A 24,204-nucleotide genomic window follows, 5' to 3' on the forward strand; every position below is an offset into this window, starting at 1 on the left:
TAATTTATTAAGCATAATCACCTACAATAGTTTTCTTTTATGCCAAAAATCATTAGGATATTAAGTATCATGTTCCATGAAGATATTTTGTACATTTTCTACCATAAATATATCAAAACATAATTTTTGATTGGTATTATGCATTACTAAGAACTTGGACAACTTTAAAGGCTATTTTCTTAATTTTCTCGACCAAATATTGTCGTATCCCAACAAACCATACATTAATGGAAAGCTTATTTATTCAGCTTTCAGATGACACATACATACATGCGCTCTCTAAAAAGCTTTAGAGATGAGTTACTTTTTATGGAAAGTAATGCATTATGTTACTTTTGCATTACTTTTTCTCATCTGGCATGGATTTCCTTGTTTATTTTTAATATAAAAAGTTATATTTCTGGCAAATGTAAGAGCGTTTTCACACTAAAAGTGAAATGAATAAGCCTCAGGCTGAAGGAAATCTAAACACAAAAAGCTGAAACAAACCTTTCAGCTGCTCCCATTCTGGATTGCATGAAGAATAGGATGCAGGAGAAGAAATAACACTTTCTTCTCAGTCAGAAAAAAAAGACAGAAAGAAAGAAAGAAAGAAGCTGCAAAGACATTGGTTAATAAAGTGGGATTAAAGGATATATGCACTTAAAGAATATGAATCATGTTAATTAACATTTAATTATTGCAGGTTTGCAGAATTTTGATATTAATTTTGAGGAATATGAATCTGTTTTTGTGCAAGTGAGATGAGTAAATGCATGTTCACATTTGTGACCCTGGACCAAAAAAAACAGTCATAGGGCTCTTTTTTTATTTATTTTTTATTTTATTTTATTTTATTTTATTTTATTTTTTGAGATTTATAAAACTCTGAAAACTTAATAAATAACCTTTCCATTGATGTATGGTTTGTTAGGATAGCACAATATTTGGCCAAGAAACAATTATTTGAAAATCTGCAATCTGAGGGTGCAAAAAACCTAAATATTGAGAAAATCACCTTTAAAATTGTCCAAATGAAGTTCTGAAATTAAGTTTGTGATATGTTTATGGTAGGAAATATACATAATATCTTCGTGGAACATAATCCTTACTTAATATCCTAATGATTTTTTGCATAAAAGAAAGATCAGTTTAACTTTTATCGTGCAGCCGAGCACTGGCATGAGCTTAATGTATTTATGAAATGATGGCAATAACATCATGCATTCTTAGCCAACATGTCCAGTTAGGCAATCTTATTTTGTGATTAAATAAATGATTTATTTTGAACTTAATCCTTTTTAGTCATCTTTGTAAATTGAATTTACTTCAGTAGTGCTTTCTCTCTGTTTCTCTTTGCTGGTTGGTTTGTGCAAATGTGAGAGAAAGTGCTTCTCTGTTACTGAGCAGCAGGTGGGTTTCTCCTCCACACAGACGAATGCTGGTGGGTTTTCAGCATCTATCCTCTCATCTTTTAGCTTGCCCTTTCTCCACATTTGTGTGCTTGTCCAGATGTATTTATTTACCGTGTCTCGAGTGCGGCGCGCACTATCAGAATGTTATTATCTATCATGCTCCACTCACTGAGTTAGATTGCGCCTTTCAAAACAAATTACCTCCAGTGTCTTGAAGATTAATTTCATAGATTTTCCCAGTCGCTCTTGGCCTTTGAGCTCATTATGATTTATTTGAGGATTTTGCAGTTCTGCTTTTCTCTCCCCCATCTCAATGTGTGAAGATAATAATATTATTTAGGTATCCCACTGTTCAGGTCTTTCCATGATATCTGCACTGTAAATGTGCCCCCCTCACCAAAAACACTAATTAAACACTAATAATGAATCTCTGTCGGTGCGATGACCTAGATGTCAATAGAGTCGCTGGCACGCCATTGGTTTCCATGGAGCCCGTATGGATGTTTTCAGGGACGATATTGATTGACATGCTTCCTCTCCATTACCAAGCATAAAAATATAATGACTATCAGATCATTGCAATCGTAACACTGATCAATAAGATGCACAGAGACAAAATACAGGAAATTTGCTAAACAGTTGCAGGTTTTTGTGTTGAAAAGTGCTTCAGTACATCTTATTCACCAACCACCTACTCAACTGACTGTTGCACTGTCAGGATTCGTCCAGTGAACGCAGGAAGCATTATTCGTGTGAACTCAGTTGTTTATAATTTTGGCATTTTATTATTAAAACACATGGCCAACACAAAAAACGAAAAAAAAAAAAAAAAAAAAAAAGAAAAACTGCACAAATAAAGAAAAACTATGGAATTCTGGGGGCACAGATGTTTCAGTCAGGATCCCCTTCCCTAAAAGACACCTTGAATGAATACACCCAGCCCTTAGATTACCGGGACCATACCATTAATGACAGAGGGGTTATCCACACATAATACATTTAAATAACTTAATTGCCTAAATTAAACAAATTCACATCACATTTAAATCAAAACAAAACAGAACCAACATAATTCAAAAATCATATTGACATACAGTTAAAGAAGCAAAACTGAAATTGTATTGTTGTCAGATTTTATTGCAGTTGTTAAAATGTCTTGGCAAACTGTTTTCAAGTATGGTGCAACATTATATGTGACCCTGGACCACAAAACCAGTCATAAGGGTCAGATTGGATAAATAAGCTTTCCATTGATTAATGGTTTGTTAGAATAGGACAATATTTGGCCGAGATACAACTATCTGAAAATCTGGAATCTGAGGGTGCAAAAAAATCAAAATATTGAGAAAATCGCCTTTAAAGTTGTCCAAATGAAGTTCTTAGCAATGCATATTACTAATCAAAATTAAGATTTGATATATTTACAGTAGGAATTTTACAAAATACCTTCATGGAACATGATCTTTACTTAATTTCCTAATGATTTTTGGCATAAAAGAAAAATCAATCATTTTGACCCATACAATGTATTTTTGGCTATTGCTACAAATATACCCCAGCGATTTAAGACTGCTTTTGTGGTCCAGGGTCACATATTTGAACACACTGAATCCAACCCTGATGACAATGAACATTAAGTCAATGTGCCTTTACAGCTTGTGGCTCAGATACTATGCCAAAAAAAAAACCATCTGTTTGGTTTTGATTATCATGTCTATCACGCTGAAATCATGCATTTTAAAGCCATATCAGTTTAAACTTCTGATATATGTTTTTTTGAGCACACACATCTGAAGCGCACACACAGAAAGTGTCTGTCACACAACATGTGAGTACTAAACTAGTAGTAGTTTAGTAGTACCAAAGTCCCTTTAAGACAAGTAATTTCACTCTGCGACCATCTTTGAAACGCCTCTAGGGCAGGCAAGTGCAGCACCTATCTCTTTGAATGGAGAAACATTAAATTCTCCAAACTGTTCACCAAGCTTACGATTAAATTTCATATTTGAAGTCACCAGTGAAATCTGACAACAACTGCCTCATAAATATTGCTTCTTATGCTCTAATAGTGTTAAAAAAAAGCTTATTTTTCAGGCAAGATCAGCCACTGCGCATGTGCAGTACTGAGCACATATCTTAGAACGCTGACTGTTTCTATAGCAACCAGGACTTTTAATGGCAGCTGACTTTACTGATTAGCGATTGGCTCATTTATTCCAAAGGCGGGGCTTCGCGGCCATAATGAGCGTTGCATTTTTCCCCATTCGAAAACTATACGAGTGACATGTCTTGGGTACTCTATAGTCTTTGGTAGTACTAAACTTCTCTTTTATTTCTTATTGTGCTTAAACTGTCAAATACACACAAGTTTGTGTTAAAAACACACATAAGTTACAAAAACAGTCGGTTATGTCTGTAAAGGTAAATAGCTGGGAAAGAAATCACGTTTATATTAGATCTGTGTATTGAGTGACAGCAGTGTAATATACAGTACCTATACTGCTATCATACACTGTTAATACCCAAACAATAAAATTAAGCAGAAAATCACTCTGCTCTGGAGTGAATAACACCTTTAATAAAAAGACATTTCCTACTTGAATGCTGCTTTTAAATGCTCTAGTGTGAAGATAAACATGGCAGATTTTGTGCGGCTCACTCAGGATGGGGTCTCGGCTAATACGTCTGTGTCCATCAACAGTTGTGGGCGGGCTGTAAATGTGACGTCACATTTTACAGATTCTATGAACAGCTTGTTCTGAGACACTGCTTATTATTTATGGGGATTTAAAAAAAAAAAAGGAATGGGTGGATTTTTATCATTATACGGTGGTTGTGTACACACACTGGCAACACACATTTATGTTTAAACAACATGTAAAAGTGAATTTTGCATAATAGGTGTCATTACTACAGCAAGTCTAACATTGCATATATCCAGATGCACAGTATGTTCAATTTTAGCAATTCATCCGACTGAAGATCCCAGTGAAACTTTTTATCAGTTCCAGATCAGCCACTATAAAGAATACTAGACATGCCATCTGGTACTGCCTCTCATTTTGGGTAAGTTTGCAAGTAACATTTTGATATTTACGTGCAGCAGATTTTGATCAGTTTCGCTGTGGCATTTGCGAACATAATGTCCGTCTGCCAGATACAGTGACGTTGTGAGCCTGTTTTCAGTGGCTTCAGAATGCCTCTATGTGGCCATTGTAAGTGTGTTTTAGCCTTGGGGATTGATCGAGACGCAGGACAAATATCAGAGGTGGAGGCTGCATTATCTACATGATGGATCTGAGGGTCCTGCTGTGAGCGGCGCAGCGCTGAAGAACCAAATCAATGTTTGGAATTCAGAAAGACTTTCCATTCATTCTTAAACAGCTCCTTCTGTCTGACTCACATTCTTCATGAATACATTAGAACCTTTAAAGACTGAAAGCATGTTTATATATTTAACTTTATAAGTCCTAATTACAATTAAACAGTCTAAATGTTGTGCAATTTATTTTTTAATTTCCCTTTCAGACTAGCTGATCTATTCATGGCTGCTTAAGTCGACAATTTAGCCTTTGCAGCCTGAGTTCCCATTGTTATGCTTTGGCTGTTTTTATTGTTTTCATTATCTAAATTATTGCTTTGACTTGTCTTTCCTCCGCTTCCTCCACCGCCGGGAGCTTCCTGTCTCATGGTTTTGTCTGACTTTACAGAGGCATTGTCTCTTAGGCTCTTACGTAAGGGTTTGCACAAGCCGTGTGTGTGTGTGCGTCTGCAGACATGCATGTTGTTTACAAGAACGTAAGGGTGTGTATAAAAGTGGTTTTTCACATTTGCTGTTGTCTCAGCAGTTGATAATGTGCTAAAGCCTGTTTCCCAGTGAAGCAACAGCGACACTGAACACTTCATTCCCACAACGTGTAAAATTTAGTCGATTGCTCTTCCTGTCATTCCAATTTAAATCCCACTTCCAGTTCACAATCACACGCAGACAATTGTTCAGTTCTTCCTTCACTTCTGTATGGTTGCAAACTCACTCGTCTGTCTGTCTGTGACAAACGAACACCAAATAATCAGAGCTATTATAAAGAGGTACAGTACAGAACGATAACCAAAAAAATCAACTGACAGCAGTCACAAATGAAAATATTTAACCCTGCCTTCTGTTTTGTCTCTTTTGTTCATGAAAAGGCCATCCAAGATGGGAAAATTGCATCTCCTGGTGAATATGTCAAGATTTTAATTTGATTTTCCCCTCTATTATGCAAACAAATTCTTATTCATGAACTCTTCCTCTCAAGACATGACATGTCGTGCCTAAATCTTTCTTTTGAGCTCAAGACAGATGATAATTAAATTTGCGAATTTTTGCTTGACCTCTTTTTGGGTCAAGTGCTGTTTAAATTTGGTTCATACTCAATACCACACAAAGAAAGAAAGAACGATCTTTGATAATGCAGGGGAAATGCTGTGTGGAAAAGTGTCTGTTGGTTTTGCACCATGGCTATGAGAGTTTTGCATGGCAACAGCCCTCTGATCGGAGTAAAGGAGAGACTTTAGGGCGTTTTCTTAAGCAAAGACACGCATGCATTAGAGATGCTTTTATTTGGGTGGCTTTCAAATTTCAGTAAAATGCTTGTCTCATAAGTGATGATGTTTTTAGAGAGGTCAGATATTTGATTATTCATTTGTCATGAGGTTTTCTAATCGTGACTTGCCTTGAACAGCAGTTTAGTGAAGTCAAGCAGGTATAAATCAGCAGAGGAATGACTTTTATGATCAGTAGTATCATTTCATCCCGTCTCCCATGGCACTTTTCCCTTTATAATGAGCTTGTCAACAAGCGAAAGGCTCTGATTCCTGGAATTAAAACCACCTTTGTACATTTGATCATGGCACTGAATGCGTGAAAGAAAATTTCCAATCTCACGTTACAATGTGTTTATTTCACTTATCTGTTCTTCTCTGCTTCCTGTCTTCTCTACCTTCTGACAGTTTTACTATTGTCATCAACCAAAAAGAACCATAATTATATGATATTCATTAGGCATATTTCATGGTAATACCATAGTATTTTTTGTAGTACATTGTAAATGTAAATATTATGGTATGTGACTATGATAGTCATTAGGTTATTTTACATTACATTTACATTCAGTTCCAAGGTTACTATTTTATATTATTTTATATTACTAAGATATTATCATATTATACTACTATATTTTATCATTAGAATGTAATATTGACATCACATGCCATGGCATATTATCTGATACTATCACTGTACACCGTATAAAACAATGGATTCAGACAAGTATATTGTAGTCGAGGGCACTTAAAGGAATCATATTACTATGGTAAAAAATAATCATAATAACATTGTTGTTTTTACACTTAACAGCATTTTCGATTGTGTGTTTTATTATTGTACTTTTATAATATTGTAATAATGTTTACATTTTTTTGATGATAAATTTTTGAAAGATTTTCCAGGACTATTTTGTTTCCTGTTCATAAAGATTGTCTTCCATCATCTTAGATTTTCATTCAGAACACTAATGATATCAGTTTTCTGGTAGTCGCTGAAGCGTGTCATGCGTGTTTCTTTCAGATGAGCTTCAGATTGTCACACTTTGCTGTCAGGATTTACATTCCCTTGACATGCACATATTCATTACAAAGGAAAACATTTCTGCAAACAAAATCTACATAGTTAATACATCAGATCTGCACAAATGTGCCCAATTAAACCTCTGGTGTTTATTATGCAGAAAGATCAGGCAGGATTCACACTGCTTTCCAGACTACAGTGAATCATCACAACCCTGAACCTATTGAAATTCCTGGAGGCCGGAGCACTGACTCTTTCTGCTGTCTGGAAACGTGATGCGCAAACAGCATCTAGTTCTGTAGTGAAGTCAAATACTAGCTTATCTGACAAGTAAATAACTGAAAACTCAATGAATGAACAGAGAATGCTAACGTTAATATCACACGGACAGATATAAGCGAATACCTCAGAGAGCTGGACCCTGTTTTACAGTATGCACAGCTTCTCCTCCGTTCTACAGGTACAGGTACATAGAGTTTTGATTTGTTAATATGTTAATGGAAGTGAGCCACTGTGGTCAGGAACAAAAGGCCCCTCTGAAGTGAGCTGCTGCCCGGGATGTTTAATTAATGTGAGTTATTACTCCACCCGAGTGCTTATCACAGCAAGTGTTGATTTTAGATGCTTAGGACAGTGATGGAGAGACAAAAAAGCCTGTAAATAACAAGCAGCATTTCTGTAACTGGCTGCAGTGAGACTGGCTTGGCTTTGGTTACTGATGCGTTTGTTCACAGCAGCGCAGTGCTGGGAATATGCACACTGCCTCTTCTGTGTTTCCATCCTCAAAGTCAGTGTTATCTGTGCTTTATTTATTTGTGTAGTTTTTACTTTGATTTATGGTCATGAAGTCCCTCCATGTGGATAACATGTTATGTTGATGCATATTACTCTCAAACATTTTTGTCCTTCAGGTTAAACAGGCATTTTACATATTTTCTTGTGAGACTGTCTAAGGAAAAACCGGCAGTTCTCAACCATCTTTATCCTTGAACTCTAAAATGTAGGGTCAAATGTGGGCTCTCTAAACATTTCTCAGCAAAAAGATTTAAAATCTGTGTCTGTAATACTCCTACAGTTATTCAAAACTGTAAAATATCAGGGCATAATAAAACTGTAATTATCGTGTGTTTAAAAGTAATTTAAAAATGTGATAGAAACTTTGCCGTAATCAACTAGTTTAGGAAGATGCTGTTACTTTAAGATACACTTGAAAACCGAAAAAGTAGATGAAAAAAGAAAACCTTTGAACTGAGGTGATGCAGAATAAAGCTATTTAATATATATAAACACCTTTATTCTGCATATGTATGTATATATAAAGCTATTCCAATGATTAGCATTTGACAAAAAAAGTGTTTAGAAATCATTGTAAATTCATGGAAATTCATTTGCAAAAAGACGTGGGAATGCTGCATAAATGATTTTCCATTCTGTTTGACCTCATTGATTCCATTCGAAATACTCCAGCATGCTGTGACCTGTTCATATGAAAAGCAAACAACTCCTGCAGTGCTCTTGTAGAACTGTTTACTCTTGGTCACAATCTAAATGAAAATCTCTGTGAACATTGACTGCTGTCGTTGAGAAAGAATGAGTCCGCTGGGCAGTTGGAGTGACTCTGTTCTGTCAGCACCTCAGTGACATGTTTGTGGAGCTCGTCTCATTTGCGGTCTACTTCTCTATAGCAACGCCAGCCTGACAGCGGCTGTTACTGACAGTGTCTGAATCCAGTCCGATACTGACAGCGTCTGAATCCAGCCTGATACTGACAGTGTCTGAATCAAGTCCAATACTATCAGCGTCTGTTACTGACAGCATCCCATTCCAGTCCATTATTGACAGCGTCTGAATCCAGTCTTATACTAACAGCATCTGAATCCAGTCTGTTACCAATAATGTCTGAATAAAGTTTGATACTGACAGCATCTGTTACCGACAGCATCCGTTTCCAGTCCATTATTGATAGTGTCTGAATCCAGTCTGATACTGACAGTGTCATGTCTGAATCCAGTCTGTTACTAACTGCCTCCAATTCCAGTCTATTATTGACAGCGTCTGAATCCAGTCTGTTACTGATAATGTCTGAATCCAGCCCGATACTGACAGCATCTGTTACTGACAGCATCTGATTCCTGTCAATTATTGACAGCATATGAATCCAGTCTTTTATTGACAGCGTCTGAATCCAGTTTATTACTGACAGCATCCGATTCCAGTCTGATACTGACAGCATCTGTTACTGACAGCGTCTGAATCCAGTTTGTTACAGCATCTAATTGCAGTTTGTTACTGACAACGTCTGAGTCCAGTCCGTTATTGACAGTGTCTGAATTCAGTCCTTTACTGACAATGTCTATTTTCAAACCAATACTGTCAGCGTCCGATACTGACAGTGTCTGATTCCAGTCTGTTATTGATAGCATCTGTTACTGACAACGTCTAAATCCAGTCTGACACTGACAGCGTCTAAATCCAGTCTGATACTGACAGCGTCTGAATCCAGTCTGATACTAACAGTGTCTTAATCCAGTCCGTTACTGACAGCGTCTGAATCCAGTCCGGTACTGACTGAATCCAGTCTACTAACAGTGTCTTAATCCAGTCCGATACTGACTGACAGCAGCTGAATCCAGTCCGTTATTGACAGCATCTGAATCCAGTACCAATACCAGTGACAGACAGCATCTGAATCCAGTCCGTTACTGACAGCATCTGAGTCTAGTCTGAATACAGTCCGTACTGACAGCATCTGAGTCTAGTCTAATACTGATAGTGTCTTGAGTCCAGTAGCATCAGCATCTGAATCCAGTCCTTTACTGAAAGTGTCTAATTTCAGTCCAGTACTGACAGCATCTGTTACTGACAACATCTAATTCTAGTCTGATACTGGCAGTATCTGAATCCAGTCTGGTACTGACAGCAACTAAATCCAGTCCAGTACTGGCAGTGACTGAATCCAGTTCGTTACTGACAGCGTCTGAATCGAGTCTGGTACTGACAGCGACTAAATCCAGTCCAGTACTGACAGTGACTGAATCCAGTCCGTTACTGACAGCGTCTGAATTGAGTCTGATACTGACAGTGTCTGAAACCAGTCTGTAACTGGCAGCGTCTGAATCCAGTCTGATACTGACAGTGTCTGAATCCAGTCTGTTATTGATAGCATCTGTTACTGACAACGTCTAAATCCAGTCTGACACTGACAGCGTCTGAATCCAGTCTGATACTGACAGTGTCTTAATCCAGTCCGTTACTGACAGCGTCTGAATCCAGTCTGGTACTGACAGCGACTGAATCCAGTCTATTACTAACAGTGTCTGAATCCAGTCCGATACTGACAGCGTCTTTATCCACTTCGTTACTGACAGCGTCTGAATCCAGTCCGTTGCTGACAGTGTCTGAATCTAGTCTGTTACTGACAGCATCTTAATCCAGTCCGTTACTGACAGCGTCTGAATCCACTCTGATACTGACAGTGACTTGATCCAGTCCAATACAGACAGCATCTGAATCCAGTCTGGTATTGACAGCATCTGAATCCAGTCCAATACTGACAGCGTCTGAATCCAGTCCGTTACTGACAGCATCTGAGTCTAGTCTAATACTGATAGTGTCTTGAGTCCAGTACGTTACATACAGCATCTGAATCCAGTCCTTTACTGAAAGTGTCTAATTTCAGTCCAGTACTGACAGCATCTGTTACTGACAACATCTAAATCTAGTCTGATACTGGCAGTATCTGAATCCAGTCTGGTACTGACAGCAACTAAATCCAGTCCAGTACTGACAGTGACTGAATCCAGTCCGTTACTGACAGCGTCTGAATCGAGTCTGGTACTGACAGCGACTAAATCCAGTCCAGTACTGACAGTGACTGAATCCAGTCCGTTACTGACAGTGACTGAATCCAGTCCGTTACTGACAGCGTCTGAATCGAGTCTGATACTGACAGTGTCTGAATCCAGTCTGATACTGACAGTGCCTGAAACCAGTCTGTAACTGGCAGCGTCTGAATCCAGTCTGATACTGACAGTGTCTGAATCCAGTCTGATATTGACAGCGTCTGAATCCAGTTTGTTACTGACAGCATCTGAATTCCAGTCCATTGCTGACAGCGTCTGAATCCAGCTTGTTACTGACAGCATCTGAACTGCAGTCCATTACTGACAACATCTGATTCCATTCCATTACAGACAGCATCTGTTACAGCGTCTGAAATCAGTCCAATACTGAATGTTAATACAATGTTGTGCCAGAGACGTAGCCTTGTCACTAGTACACAATCATACAACACATAAGACACTTCATATTCATTCATCATTGATTTGACTGTACTAACGTTACTGAATGAACAAAACTTAAGCTGGGTGATGTTAACTTTTGTAGTGCTGCTTTACAGCTGCATTACACCTATTGCAGTTCTGAACTGAATCAACAGTGAACTGAATAATGACATTGCTGCCTTCTTCTGAACTCTTAATGTCCGAATTGAACTAATTTCAAAATGTATACACTGTTGTTAACCTGAACTGAACCAACACTGAAATTGAGAGCTGCTTTATAGTTGAGTTTCTATAAATGATTCTACTATAAAACTGCATTGACACAATCTGTATTGTGTAAAATGCTACAGAAATAAAGATGACTAGACTTGACACACTCACACATTTTAGTCATGAAGTATTTTTGTGCAGAAAGAAAAAGCATGAAAAGTGGTTTGAAAATAACTTTTTCTTACATTCTCATGTTGAATATAAGGTGGATTGAAACTGTGGTTAATTTTATACAGCTCCATTAATAAAAATGAACAAAAAGGCCCAGAAATGATATGTATGCAATAAAATCAGCAGAATTTGTCATCAATAATTATTGTGCTTACATGGCTTAGTAGTTCTGTCAGTGACAGATTGTACTTTTACACCTAACAGAGCATCAAACTCATCTACATGACAAAACACACAATGAAAATAAGATGTTTTTTATCACTTTCTTTGCCCTCAGAGAATGAATCCTGTGAGTTTCTCTTGCATTATTCCCAGGATTAACCTAGTATGTAATAAAGTTCAGTCACAGCGGCTGTCGGACTGTGCCGTGGCCGACAGTTCCGAGGTGAAAAATGCTGATATGTAATCAATAATGATGGATCAAAGCGCTACACCTCCACTAGCCTGTGGTCAGAGCGCATTACTGTTTGCTACTTCATAGCATCTTTTCATCTCCTTCCTGGTGGTGCTTCTCTCTCATTATTAATCACTTGAAGGGACAGTGTTAGTCGAGCTCAAAGCTCTGAAAGAACTCATAAGGTCTTTAGAGAGATCAAGCCGGATGAACGCTGAATTGTATTCGATATATAATCAGTTATATTGTACGTACGCCTGGGCGGATGCGGATAACAGAATGTAACGGGCATTGCGAGTGCAACTCAGAAATTGAATTTTTCTGCCACCTCGGATTTGATGCGTCTCACAGTGAATACTGAAGTCAACTATTATCCTGCCACGAGCAGATTACAGGCCTCTCAGAAATGGGAACTGTACAAAGAGACGGTGAACAATACTGAAATATTTTTGAGGAAAGGTGGGAGGCTTCGCTCATCAATGACCTGCTTTGTGTTTGTCGGTTTTGGGTGAAAATGTGCGTCCAGAGCATGAAAAGGCAATGTTGTTTGTTACGAACACAGTTATTTTTGTGTTTTTCCCCCAAAGTTATTCAAACGCTCACAGCAATAATTGCAGCATATTTGAAAACGCATTCATCCGAGTGACGCATTTCTTTCAGTTCCATTCTCGTTTGCAACACGGCACGATGATTCACTCCTTCCTAATTAATTTTGTCTAAAGCCGTTGTTTGCCGAGCGGAAGGAGAACTTGGACGCGAGCGTGATCATTTTTTTGCGATGAGCTAGCCTCCCTGTGCTTTGCTGCAAATGATGCTGGTGTGAAAGGTGTTTGATGTGTTGACTCACCTTGACTCTGCCTGGTTGTGTCTTCTAGGGGAGAAGCACTGGCCAGTTCGGTCTCAGAGTCATCATGGTAGGAACGCTGCTTCTGTGTAGTTGAGTGTGTTTCTTCCCTCTGCCTCTGCCTCTGCCCTGTGTCTGTGTTTGTGGTGGATGTGTAAGTCTGTGTAACCTCACTCCTCACCATGTAGCTCTGATTAGATCATTCTTCTCCTGCTTAATCTGCACCCCTGTAGTGTCTTTGTTCCTCTGGATTCTCTGTTCCTCCATTGCTTCGGATTCAGAGTGCCTTCGACAGACAGAGGAGCACACATGCTAGCGCAGGGATAAAGACAGTTTTGAATGATGTTACTTCTTATTAATTAAAGAAGACATCAGAAAAATCTGTGCTTATCTCTGTGGGCGACGTGATGATGCTCCTCGCAAGAAGATCTTCTGCCGGCGTCCTCCATCCTGGTATGTGCAAGCCGAAGGTTTTTTTTTTTTTTTTTTTTTAAATGTTTATACATGATTTCTTTTTGTTGTTTTTCTTGTGAGTTGAACTGTCATTATTACCCTTATGAGAAGTGAATGAATAAAAAACAAAATAAAACACATTCAAAATGATCTGCAGGTACATTCAATGCTTTGATGTCCTGTTTAGTATGGAGTGAACGTGTCTGGGTCAATGTCCATGAAATTGCTGAAACGTCTGTGATATTGCTAAATGATCCAGCACAGAGCTTTTCCATCTTATCCCGAGAGAGAAGCTGTATAGCCACTCAATCAGTATGTGCTTGTCTGTGCACCACAACTTTCAAAGCAAATACACCAGCTTTATTTACCCATCAACCTTCTGCTTCAAGAGCCAAAGGTTACTGTGTCTCGAAATCCACAAGTTAATGATAAGAAAACTCTCTGGTAGAGAGGATACACTGCAAAAAATGATTTCCCTACTCAGTATTTTTGGTTTGTTCTCCAGTACAAATATCTAAAGATTCTTAAAGCAAAATACATTTACTGGAGTAGCAAAATGACCTGACAAAATTTCTTGATAGTTTACTCAACCCTCATGCCATCCAAGATGTTCATGTCTTTCTTTCTTCAGTCAAATTAAGGTTTTTGAGGAAAACATTCCAGGATTTCTTTTCCATATGTGACCCTGGACCACAAAACCAGTCATAAGTCGCACTGGTGTATTTGTAGCACTGGCCAGCAATACATTGTATGGGTCGAAATTGTCAATTTTTCTTTTATGCCAAAAATCATTAGGATATTAAGTAAAGATCATGTTCCATTAAGATATTTTGTAAATTCCCTACCATAAATATATCAAAACCTAATTTTTTGATTAGTAATATGCATTGCTAAGAACTTCATTTGGACAACTTTAAAGGTGATTTTCTCAATGTTTTGATTTTTTTGCACCCTGAGATTACAGATTTTCAAATAGTCGTATCTTCTGCCAAATATTGTTCTGTCCTAACAAACTAAACATCAGTTGAAAGCTTATTTATCCATCAATTCCACTTATGGTTCTGTGGTCCAGGGTGGATTTCAATGGGTACCAAAGGGTTGAAGGTCAAAACTGCAGTTTCTATGCAGCTTCAAAGGGCTCTACACGATCCCAGCCGAGGAAAAAGGGTCTTATCGAGCCAAACGATCGGACATTGTGCCAAAAAAAAAAAAAAAAATTATATACTTTTTCACCACAAATGCTGGTGCAAGTCAGATTGTGTAGAGCCCTTTGAAGCTGCATTGAAACTACAATTTAGACCTTTAACCCACTGATCCCCATTGGTGTTCGCTATATGCAGAAAAATCCTGTTAATTAGTTTCTTTTAAACTGAAAAAGGAAAGACATGAACATCTTTGATGACATGGGGTGAGTAAATTATCAGGAATTTTTACTAATTCTTCAAGATTTTTAGTCTTGTTTTGTGAAAAATGTATCTACAGGTATCAAGGCTCTGCTTAAAACAATCATGGTCAGAAAAAAATCAACTTCAATTCAAAGGAAAAACAAATTTTTCTGACCCCGTTGGCAAATATTTTTTCTTGTTTTAAGCAGACCCTCAATTTGAACCTCCTGTCTACTGTCATTTCATTTCTCTAAAAATGTATCGATTTTAAGAATGTTTAGATATTTGTACTGGAAAACAAGACAAAAACACTGAGGAAGAACAGCCTGTACTGTTATTAGATGTCATACGCTTGAACTCGATTGCAGCTCAGTTACAGCATTATTTATTTCAGGACGGGTCAAACCGTGCGCTTCAGTGGGGAATTGCATTTTCATACATGTAGGACTACTACGACATTTCACAATTAAATGTTAACCGTTTTTGTCAGTGGTTAAATGCCAAACCCCAGTGGCTTTCCGGCTCCGTGATTGTCAAAAACAGGAGAAGGGCAAGCGAATTGAATTCAAACTGTCAGCGAGGACCGTCGGCCCGGACCTCGTCCCCCACAAGACTATATCATTAGAGCCCTGTTTCTAAAGCAGTGTGCATCTTGCACAGGTGCATAAACACGACCAACTTCTGGAAGGGAATGTGACGTTCTCGTACTCGCCCTCCCTCCTACTCGTGTCTCAATCCCTTCCGGCCTCTCATTAGTTTGAGCAGCGTCACCTCTGGAGAGCGGCAGGCTCGAGTGGGTTTTCCAGACTATGCGCCACGTTCTTATCAGGGACGATTGGGTTTTCTGTCATACGGAGCCAGATATTTTAACAAAGGAACTCAGACAAGCAGATGTATTCGGCTGCGCTAAGATGTGCGCGGCATGCCGAAAGCTTACTGACCTACGATTTTGGCACGATGTATTCATCAAGGAGGCAGAAGCGTGTTGTTAATTCTCGTCAACGCAGGGCTGGACCGGATGAGACAGAAGGGAACGAGCACTAGAGGCTACACAGCTGTTCATGCAAATGTTCTCGCATGACCTTGTTTACTTGCTACTTCTTGTTTTTTGCAATAAATTTTTGATTTGATTTGAACTTCGTTTCCACAATCAGAGGGAATGTTAATCATGCCATCATCATAAATTAACTTTTAACTCTTTTTTTATTCCAGGTATCAGCTGTATTGGGGTAATTTAATATCACGTCTCACGAGATGTATTATATTACTCCTGTAATTGTTCTGGTGATTAAGTCTGTTTATTGTGAGATTTATTATAAAGCACACTGACTTCTTGTGAGCTACTTTTGCGCTAATCCTGGAATATGTGTTGATACTGTAAAATGAAACGCGCCCACAAAGATCTCATGCAAATGCGATGACAAACAGCTACCCCTTCTGATGATGTCGACGCATTTCATTCTCTGGAGGAAAAGCAAGAGAAATGTCAAACGACTGAATCATTGCTTGGCCATCTGGACATTACTATTCAAACTGGAACGAGTGTTGTTGTCAGGTTATATTAGATGTGAAACAGGAGTATGTGCAAAGTGACGATTCATCAGCTGTAGGCTCTGGCGTCGCTACGGTTTCGCTTTCAAAAGGCCAAATCAACACCATTTGTGGCGTCTGATTCATACAAAGTAAATTTCAGCGTGAACCGGGGCGGATATTAAAAATGATGCACAGCTTATGACTTCTAAAAGCGACCACGCTGCGGTTAATGTCAGCGAGTCGCTCCGAACAGCTCAAGATAACAATAATTCTTCGTGCGTTCTCTGAAATCATCAGCTTTTAAGCTATTAAAGGTATTATGTGTTCTTTTATGCAGTCATAAACCAGACAAAACAAACATTACAACCTGCTGTCTGGTTCAGAAACAAACCTCAGTAAAAGGACCGGAATACAAGATAGAGTTTTGCCTAATTGAGTTTGATATCAGCGAAGACCTCAGACAGCGTTACGCAGCCTCTCCTTGAGCTGGTGAAACTCTTCATTAACCTCGCGACGCATTACGAGCAGTCGGCTCGAGCCCCTTCTTGTTGACTAAATGACCTGAGAGACTCAGGCCGAACGAGCCTAAATTGGCACGTATGCTGAGGGAGAGAGAGAGAGTGTGACTGGAGAGAGCGCAGACCTCCGGCCCGCAGCCAGACTTCAACTAACCGCCTTCTCAAAAGCAACTAATTGGTCCCCAGATTAAAGCAGGATCATTGAACTGGACGATGCTTCTTATTAATTAGAACTTAAGACTGCGCTTTGAGCTCTGGCTTTTTATCAGTGCTGCTGTGAATGTAGTGGACCTGAGACGTTTTGGGACGTGTTTGCCTCCTAAGCGCTCCTTAACTTTTACTTTGTCAGTTTTAATAAGTCGTTGTAGACAGTACAGAGGAGATCATCAGACTAATTCAGTAGTTCTTGCCTCAGATCCTATAAATACAGTATAAAATAATAAAATCAGGGTTTTAGCTAACTTTGAAAAGCTTACTTTCCCTTTTGAAATGTATTGTTTTAGAAACAGGATTTTTTATGTTCGTTAAAAGTCCTGCAGGGGGTCAACACACACACACACACACAAAAACTGTGGTCTGTCAGATTTTTTAAAAATGCTTTTCATTCGTCAAGGACACAAGGACCCTCTTAACTGTCACCGTCCCACTAGCAGGACGCCTTTATTATATTACATTTAAGACTTAAGACTTAATAGATATTTTACCACTGTTTTTTGTTACAAATTATGCAGGAACAGTAATACATTAATTTACGAACAGAAGGCTTTAATTTTATAAGATTTATTTTATATAAAAATAAAAAAATGTACAGTACATTTTCTTTACAGTAAATTTATACTTCTATATCTTTATATATATATATATTTTTTTTTTTAATGATTTCATTTAATAATCTGCTGATTGTCTCCTTTAAAAAAATGACCAACTTTAGGTCTGCATTCAAAAGCATTTGTGAATTATAACAATTTAAGTTTGGTTGGTGTACTTTAAAGTCTATGTTCAAAAATGGGGGGTGACAGTGAAGGGGTTAAACTCATCAAAAGTAGCAGTAAAGACATTTATAATTCAAATAAATGCTGTTCTTTTGAACTTTATATTATAATAAAATCTGTATATATAAAATGTATCAGATTCCACACAACTGATTCCGAAATTGATAATAATCAGAAATGTTTCTTGAGCAACAAATCAGCATATTAGAATAATTTTGGCAGAATCATGTGACACAAGACTGGAGTAACGATGTTAAAAATTCAGTTCTGCATCACAGGAATCATTTTTGAGTGAATAAATGCAGCCTTAGTGGGCAGAAGAGACTTTTTTGACCCATAGAATAGGATTTTCTTTGAGAATATACAATATTTTCTACATGTAATGATGTTTTTATGTTATCAGTAAACATTATTTGCCTGAAGTGTATTAGGATTTCCAATCCCAATTTTTAATAGGTGGCCTTAACTACTATGTACTTACATCTACAGTTCAGGTCAAAAGTTTACAGACACCTTGCAGAATCTGCAAAATGTTAATTATTTTACCAAAATATAAGGGATCATATAAATTGCATGTTATTTTTTATTTAGTACTGACCTGAATAAGACACTTCACATTAAAGACGTTTACATTTATTATTTTGAAAATAATAATTGTATTTATAAAAATGACCCGTTCAAAGGTTTGCATACACGTGATTCTTAATACTTTGTTGTTACCTAAATGATCCACAGCTGTGATTTGTTGTTTAGTTGTTCATGAGTCCCTTGTTTGTCCTGAACAGTTAAACTGCCCGCTGTTCTTTAGAAAATCCATCAGGTTCCACAAATTCTTTGGTTTGTCAGCATTTTTGTATATTTGAACTCTTTCCAACAATGACTGTATGATTTTAAGATCCATCTTTTCACACTGATGACACCTGAGGGACTCATATGCAACTATTATAAAATGTTCAAATGCTCACTGATGCTCTAGAAGGAAAAAACGCCGCAATAAGAGGCGGGATGAAAACTTTTGAACAGAAAGAATATGTTGACATTAATCTTATTTTTTTTTTAGTACTGCCCTTCAGAGGATACAGAAGGTACTTGCATGTTTCCCAGAAGACAAAATAAGTTAAATTTACCCTGATCTTCAAATTCAAAAGGTTTCATTCCCCGGCTCTTACTGCCTTGTGTTTAACTGTTCAGGACAAACAAGGGACTCATGAACAACTATCACTAAAAAAAAACAAAAAAAAAAACAGCTGTGGATCATTCAGGTAACAACACAGTATTAAGAATCAAGCGTATGTAAACTTTTGAACGGGGGGCATTTTTTTTAAATTCAACTATTATTTTCTCGTGGATTATATGTAAATGTCTTTTATGTAAAATATCTTATTCGGGTCAGTACTAAGTAGAAATTAACATGCATTTTGTATGATCCTTCTTAAGATCCCTCTTTATAAAAACTTTGGACCTCAACTGTACATCTGTAATTAATTTCTGTAATTACATTTTGAATTACACTGTTGACCTATCTTTTACACTTTAACCAATGCTTAAATACCACCAAACCTGTACCTAACCTTATCGGGTATCCCACCTCAATAGCAGCAAAAGTGTTTTGCAATTCAATATGAAAACAATAGGTACACTGTACTTATTTTTTGATGTAAGCAGGGACAGAGTGAGACCGAATTTCCTCCCATAGGTTGGTTAAGAGTCTGGGTCGGCCTGTAAAGGTTGAAGAACCCTGGTATAGACTAAAGCTATGTTACTAAATCTACAGTAAACAGACAGGGAACCGCAGTCATTGTGTAAAAACATGCCCATCTCATCGAGTAACGGCAACGATCGACTCCATTCTATCGAAACAGGGGTCTTCGCTCATCTGAGCACCATGACAGATGTAAATGGATGTTAAACTAGTCACTCTAATGCATTTTTAAACAGGCACAACAGCAGATATCCAGACGAGCATGACGCTGTGCTCCCTCTAGTATTCATCCATTTATCACGGGCGCTTCATGAGCCCATCTTTGCCAACTCAGAATAGCTGCCATTCATCACCGCTCAGCACACCGTGGTCCTCACGCGTGGATGCCGCGGTCCATCTCAGCCCATCACAGAGCCACCGCCGCCAACCGCATCAGCCTCCCGCTGCGCTACACACACGTGCACACGGACTTCATGACAGATGACAGAGCAACTTTAGTCCTGTAATAGAGCTCCTGAAAGCAGGGCAAATAGAAATGTCAACCGGCGAAGCAACCGCAACACTTTTCATTGACATGCCGATGATGAACTCTGAACTAATGCACACGGCATATGCAGCGCTCCAATTATTGCTGCAACATACAACTGCAACTGCCAATTTAGTAAATGACAGGTTTTGCTTTTCTGCAGCTGTTGGTGAGTGATAGAGCATTGTATCGCTGAGATTGTGGCCGGCCATCATTCAATAACTGTGCCTTCATGAGCGATTAACAAAAGTGGTCATTCGAGTGCCAATTTGAAAGTATACAATTGGATAATGCATAATTAGTGTTTTCAAGTATCATCTCAGTGATTCTGAGTAAACATTTGAGTTCATTTTAAATTTAGAGTAACTTAAAGCTGGACCACTAGTGTTGATTGCACATGTGTTGTTTGTTGCTGATGCTTCTTTTGTCATGTGCTTTATGTGCACTATATAGCCAAATGTATATGGACAGGTTTGGCTATTTTCGGTACACAAATTAATAGCGTGCATGCATAAGGAGACTTTATCATTTCAGCATGATAACAACTCATGGAAAGTGTTTCTGGTATGGAAAGGATTGACTTTTCTGCACCAAAACTTGCAATCTAAAACAAGCGCATATTGGTGGTCCACACACTTTTGGCCATGTAGTGCATGTTGCAATGCTTATCTTGCTATTAATGTGCTTCCCTTTTTGCCAAAGGCCATTTCTCCCATTGGAGCGATCCCGCTCTGGATTAGAATCGATCATGCTTGCCTTTACTTTGCAACCAAATCAGACTTGTCATTGCTTTTTCTGCAGGAGCCCATCAACATAATTACAACCATCTTGGTCTCAGTAGCCCAACTCGAACGCCTAAAAATGGTAAGAACCATATTCCTCATTTAACAACACCATTTCACAGGGTATGAGTGCTTTTCACTGATTATTTGTGTTCGCATGCCTACAAGATCAGCTGGTTCTTTGAACAGATCAATGGTGCTGTCCATTTTCATCATCATGGCTGCCATGAAACAAACCGAGGATCTTGATTTGAGTCAGTGGTCTTGAAGAGGACGCAATTTAAAGCCAGACATGCAGTGAATTACTGCGCTCTCCTGACATGTCAAAGCTTATAAGTCTGACACCTGCAGCCTCACGTTATATTTCCGTGACCTGAAATGAAACCTTTACAGCTCTCCATGCCCAATTCTTCAAAGCACTATGGCGTCTGTGTTCAGAGGACACCATCCATTTAAACCTATCATCGTCTGTCCCCAGAATGTATTACTGAAGAGAGCAAGGCTCAGGCTGTTTTTAAATCTTCCAGCTGATGTTTCTGTAATGTGCGGCTGGAAAGCTTCTCGCTAGTGAGCAGAAGCGGCTCAGCTTGTTAGCGCCGATTAAATCCCTGCCTTTGGTGAAGCACTCAAGTCTGGCTTGGGTTGGTGGAGTATGGGAGTCTAAAGATGGATCGCTTTCCCACCCAACAAGCTTCAAAGACTCCCCAATGGATCTGTGTTTTTATGACAAAGCCTGTTATTGCATTCACACAGAGCAGCTAATTCACTGAATGAAAAGAGATACTCTTCCCATATTGCTGTGATTTATAATGTCATATGCTTATACAGTAGCATTAGTCAGCGCAACCTGCAGTCAACTTTTGTCAAACCTTTTAGCGTCTCAGTGGAGATCAATATTATACAAGCCTGTATACTATTTGCAGTTTGTCTAGCAACTTATGCTATTAATATTTAACAACAACACGCACATTCAAATATGCGCACACACATACATAAATACGTATTATACATACCTGCATATGGAACCCTGTTTCTGCTTTAGAGTAAAAATATTTCCTTGTGAAACAGCAAGTTAGAAATATCAAAAAAATCATTTTTAATTACACTAAATTACATTTGTGAGAAAGGTCAAAATTAAGGATTTAACCGTTTCGTTCATCAAAGATGCATTAAATTGATCAAAAGTGACAGTAAAGACATTTAGAATGTTACAAGAGATTCCTGTTTCAAACAAATGCTGTTCTTTTGAACGTTCTATTCATCAAAGAATCCTAAAAAATAAAATGCATCACAGTTTCCACAAAGATATTTGGCATGACAGCTGTTTTCAAAATTGATAATAATTAGAAATATTTATTGAGCAGTAAATCAGCATATCTGAATGATTTCTGATGGATCATGTGACACTAAAGATGAGTAATGATGCTGAAAATTTATCTTTGATTACAGGAATAAATTACATTTTGCAATATATTCATATAGAAAACAGTTATTTTAAATTATAATAATATTTCACTGTATTTTTGATCAAATAAATGCAGCCTTGGTGAGCAGAAGATAAGAATTTAAATGGTAGTGTATATGTTTTAATCAGAGGTTGCACTAGACTTTAACATTGTCAGTCATTTTGACGGACGGGGCGTAAAAACTCTGTTATAATCTATTATTACCCGTCATTTTAATTTTTATATTTTATATAGAATAACACATTTAATTGATTTTTTGTTCACATTTTTATTTTTAATCATGAACCTAAAGGACGACAGCGCAGTGTTTAAAAAAAAAAAATTCACTAGGGCTGGGTAAACAAAACAAAAATCGATTTTTCGATTTTAATAGATTCTCATTTTAATGAACCAGTAATGATTCTTAAATCACAATTGATCTTTTTGGTCTATGCTGTTGTCAGTTGATGAATGAAAAGATTGTCTTCCTTCCAATAAATAGCAATAGTCTAGGCTTTGTGTTACTTTTGATATAAAACATAGTTTCAGATTTCAAATTCTGTCCATTTTATTAGGAAATTCAAGCAATAAATACCATTTTGGCGCTCTTTGATGTGGCGTGATAGATCGTTGTAGCTTCTGTGTACTCGCCTGTGCGTAATCAAAAACAGGAAAACATTTGTGACAGTTTCGTTTTTGTTCTGGATCCAGTGCTCCGCTGTTACACTGGAGCGCATCGCCACCAACTGGACAGAGGTGGGAATTACAGCTAAAATTTAAAATAGATCACCCTCAGTGTAATCTTTCAAAATGACAATCGGCCTTCAGATTTTCCTGTCACTGATAAAAAAATTCCGTCAATGACGGAAAATTTTCGGTTAACGCAACCTCTGAGTTTTAATATACAAACTTTCTAAATATACAGTGCTCTCCAAACATTTTGGAAATGCATCAATTTTGTGATGACCTTGCATTGTAGGACAACCTGAATTATGAAAATATGTTTTATTAAACAACAAAGAATGATTTCATAACAAAAAAAACAACACAATGCCCAGGCCACTGTTAGTACGATTATATAATAATACAAAAAAAAAAAAAAAAAAATGTCGGTTTTCATTAACTGCCCAAAAGCCCACTCTGGATCCTAGAGTGTTTCTGGTGGACAGAATGACATCTGTATGCAGAAAATGAAGCCGGTTTTAAATAGGGCTCGCCTGTGAACACCAGTACCGCACACAGGTCTCCACAAGTCTCTAACATCCACATCACATGTTCTCGTAGTTTGTCTGATTTCACCACACTGTTGCTGTGAGACCCGTCACGTTGTGTGAACACTGTTCTCTACAGCTGGTGCAAATAGTCACTCTGACGAAAGACCCAGCTCAAACTGCCATTTCACAATGCTTCATCATGACAAGAGCACGAGAAAACAAAGCAGCCCGTCCCCAACTCAATTTCATCTGCTCTCTCCACATAGTGCTGTTATTGAACTGCGTTCTTTTTCCCTTGAATTGACCAGCTCACAGATCTCTAAGGCATGGTAAGTTATCTTCAACATCATTGATTCTCTATCTTTCCTCTTCCTCCTCCTCCTTCTCCCTCCAATGAAGATGAATGTTTTCCACTTCACACACCACAAACAGCTGAACCCCATGGCATGAGCTGAGCGAGTGCAAAATGCTGTTGTGTAAACATTGCTCGTCCTTCGTATCTCCCCCACCCGTCCCGTCCCGTCCCGTTCACCCACCGAGCGTGCGTCCCACCGGCTCCCTGGAGGGTTGTTGCGTCCCGGCCCGTTCTGCTGCGCTAGTCGCTGCCCTATTTTTAACCAGGGCTTGATCCTCATCCTGCCCAGACTCAGACTGGCGTGACGGGCACGCAGGGGCCGCCGCACACACATC

At 38.2% G+C, this 24,204-nt stretch overlaps 1 protein-coding gene across 5 annotated transcripts in view; it reads left to right on the forward strand.

The window, feature by feature from the left end:
- LOC127174222 (protein shisa-6) overlaps nucleotides 1-24,204 on the forward strand; it is a 60,400-nt gene that overhangs the window by 29,078 nt on the left and 7,118 nt on the right. The window contains exons 5-7 of one of the 5 annotated variants that reach the window (XM_051124555.1): nucleotides 12,996-13,034; nucleotides 20,875-20,937; nucleotides 23,823-23,843. The exons of 1 other annotated variant lie outside the window; for it this stretch is intronic. In XM_051124555.1, the coding sequence (XP_050980512.1) occupies nucleotides 12,996-13,034; nucleotides 20,875-20,937; nucleotides 23,823-23,843 (123 nt within the window). The remainder of the gene's footprint in view (nucleotides 1-12,995; nucleotides 13,035-20,874; nucleotides 20,938-23,822; nucleotides 23,844-24,204) is intronic. 3 more of the 5 variants (XM_051124556.1, XM_051124557.1, XM_051124558.1) reach the window with 3 other exon arrangements.

Source organism: Labeo rohita, chromosome 12, assembly GCF_022985175.1.
Source record: "Labeo rohita strain BAU-BD-2019 chromosome 12, IGBB_LRoh.1.0, whole genome shotgun sequence".
NCBI classification, from domain to species: Eukaryota; Metazoa; Chordata; class Actinopteri; order Cypriniformes; family Cyprinidae; genus Labeo; species Labeo rohita.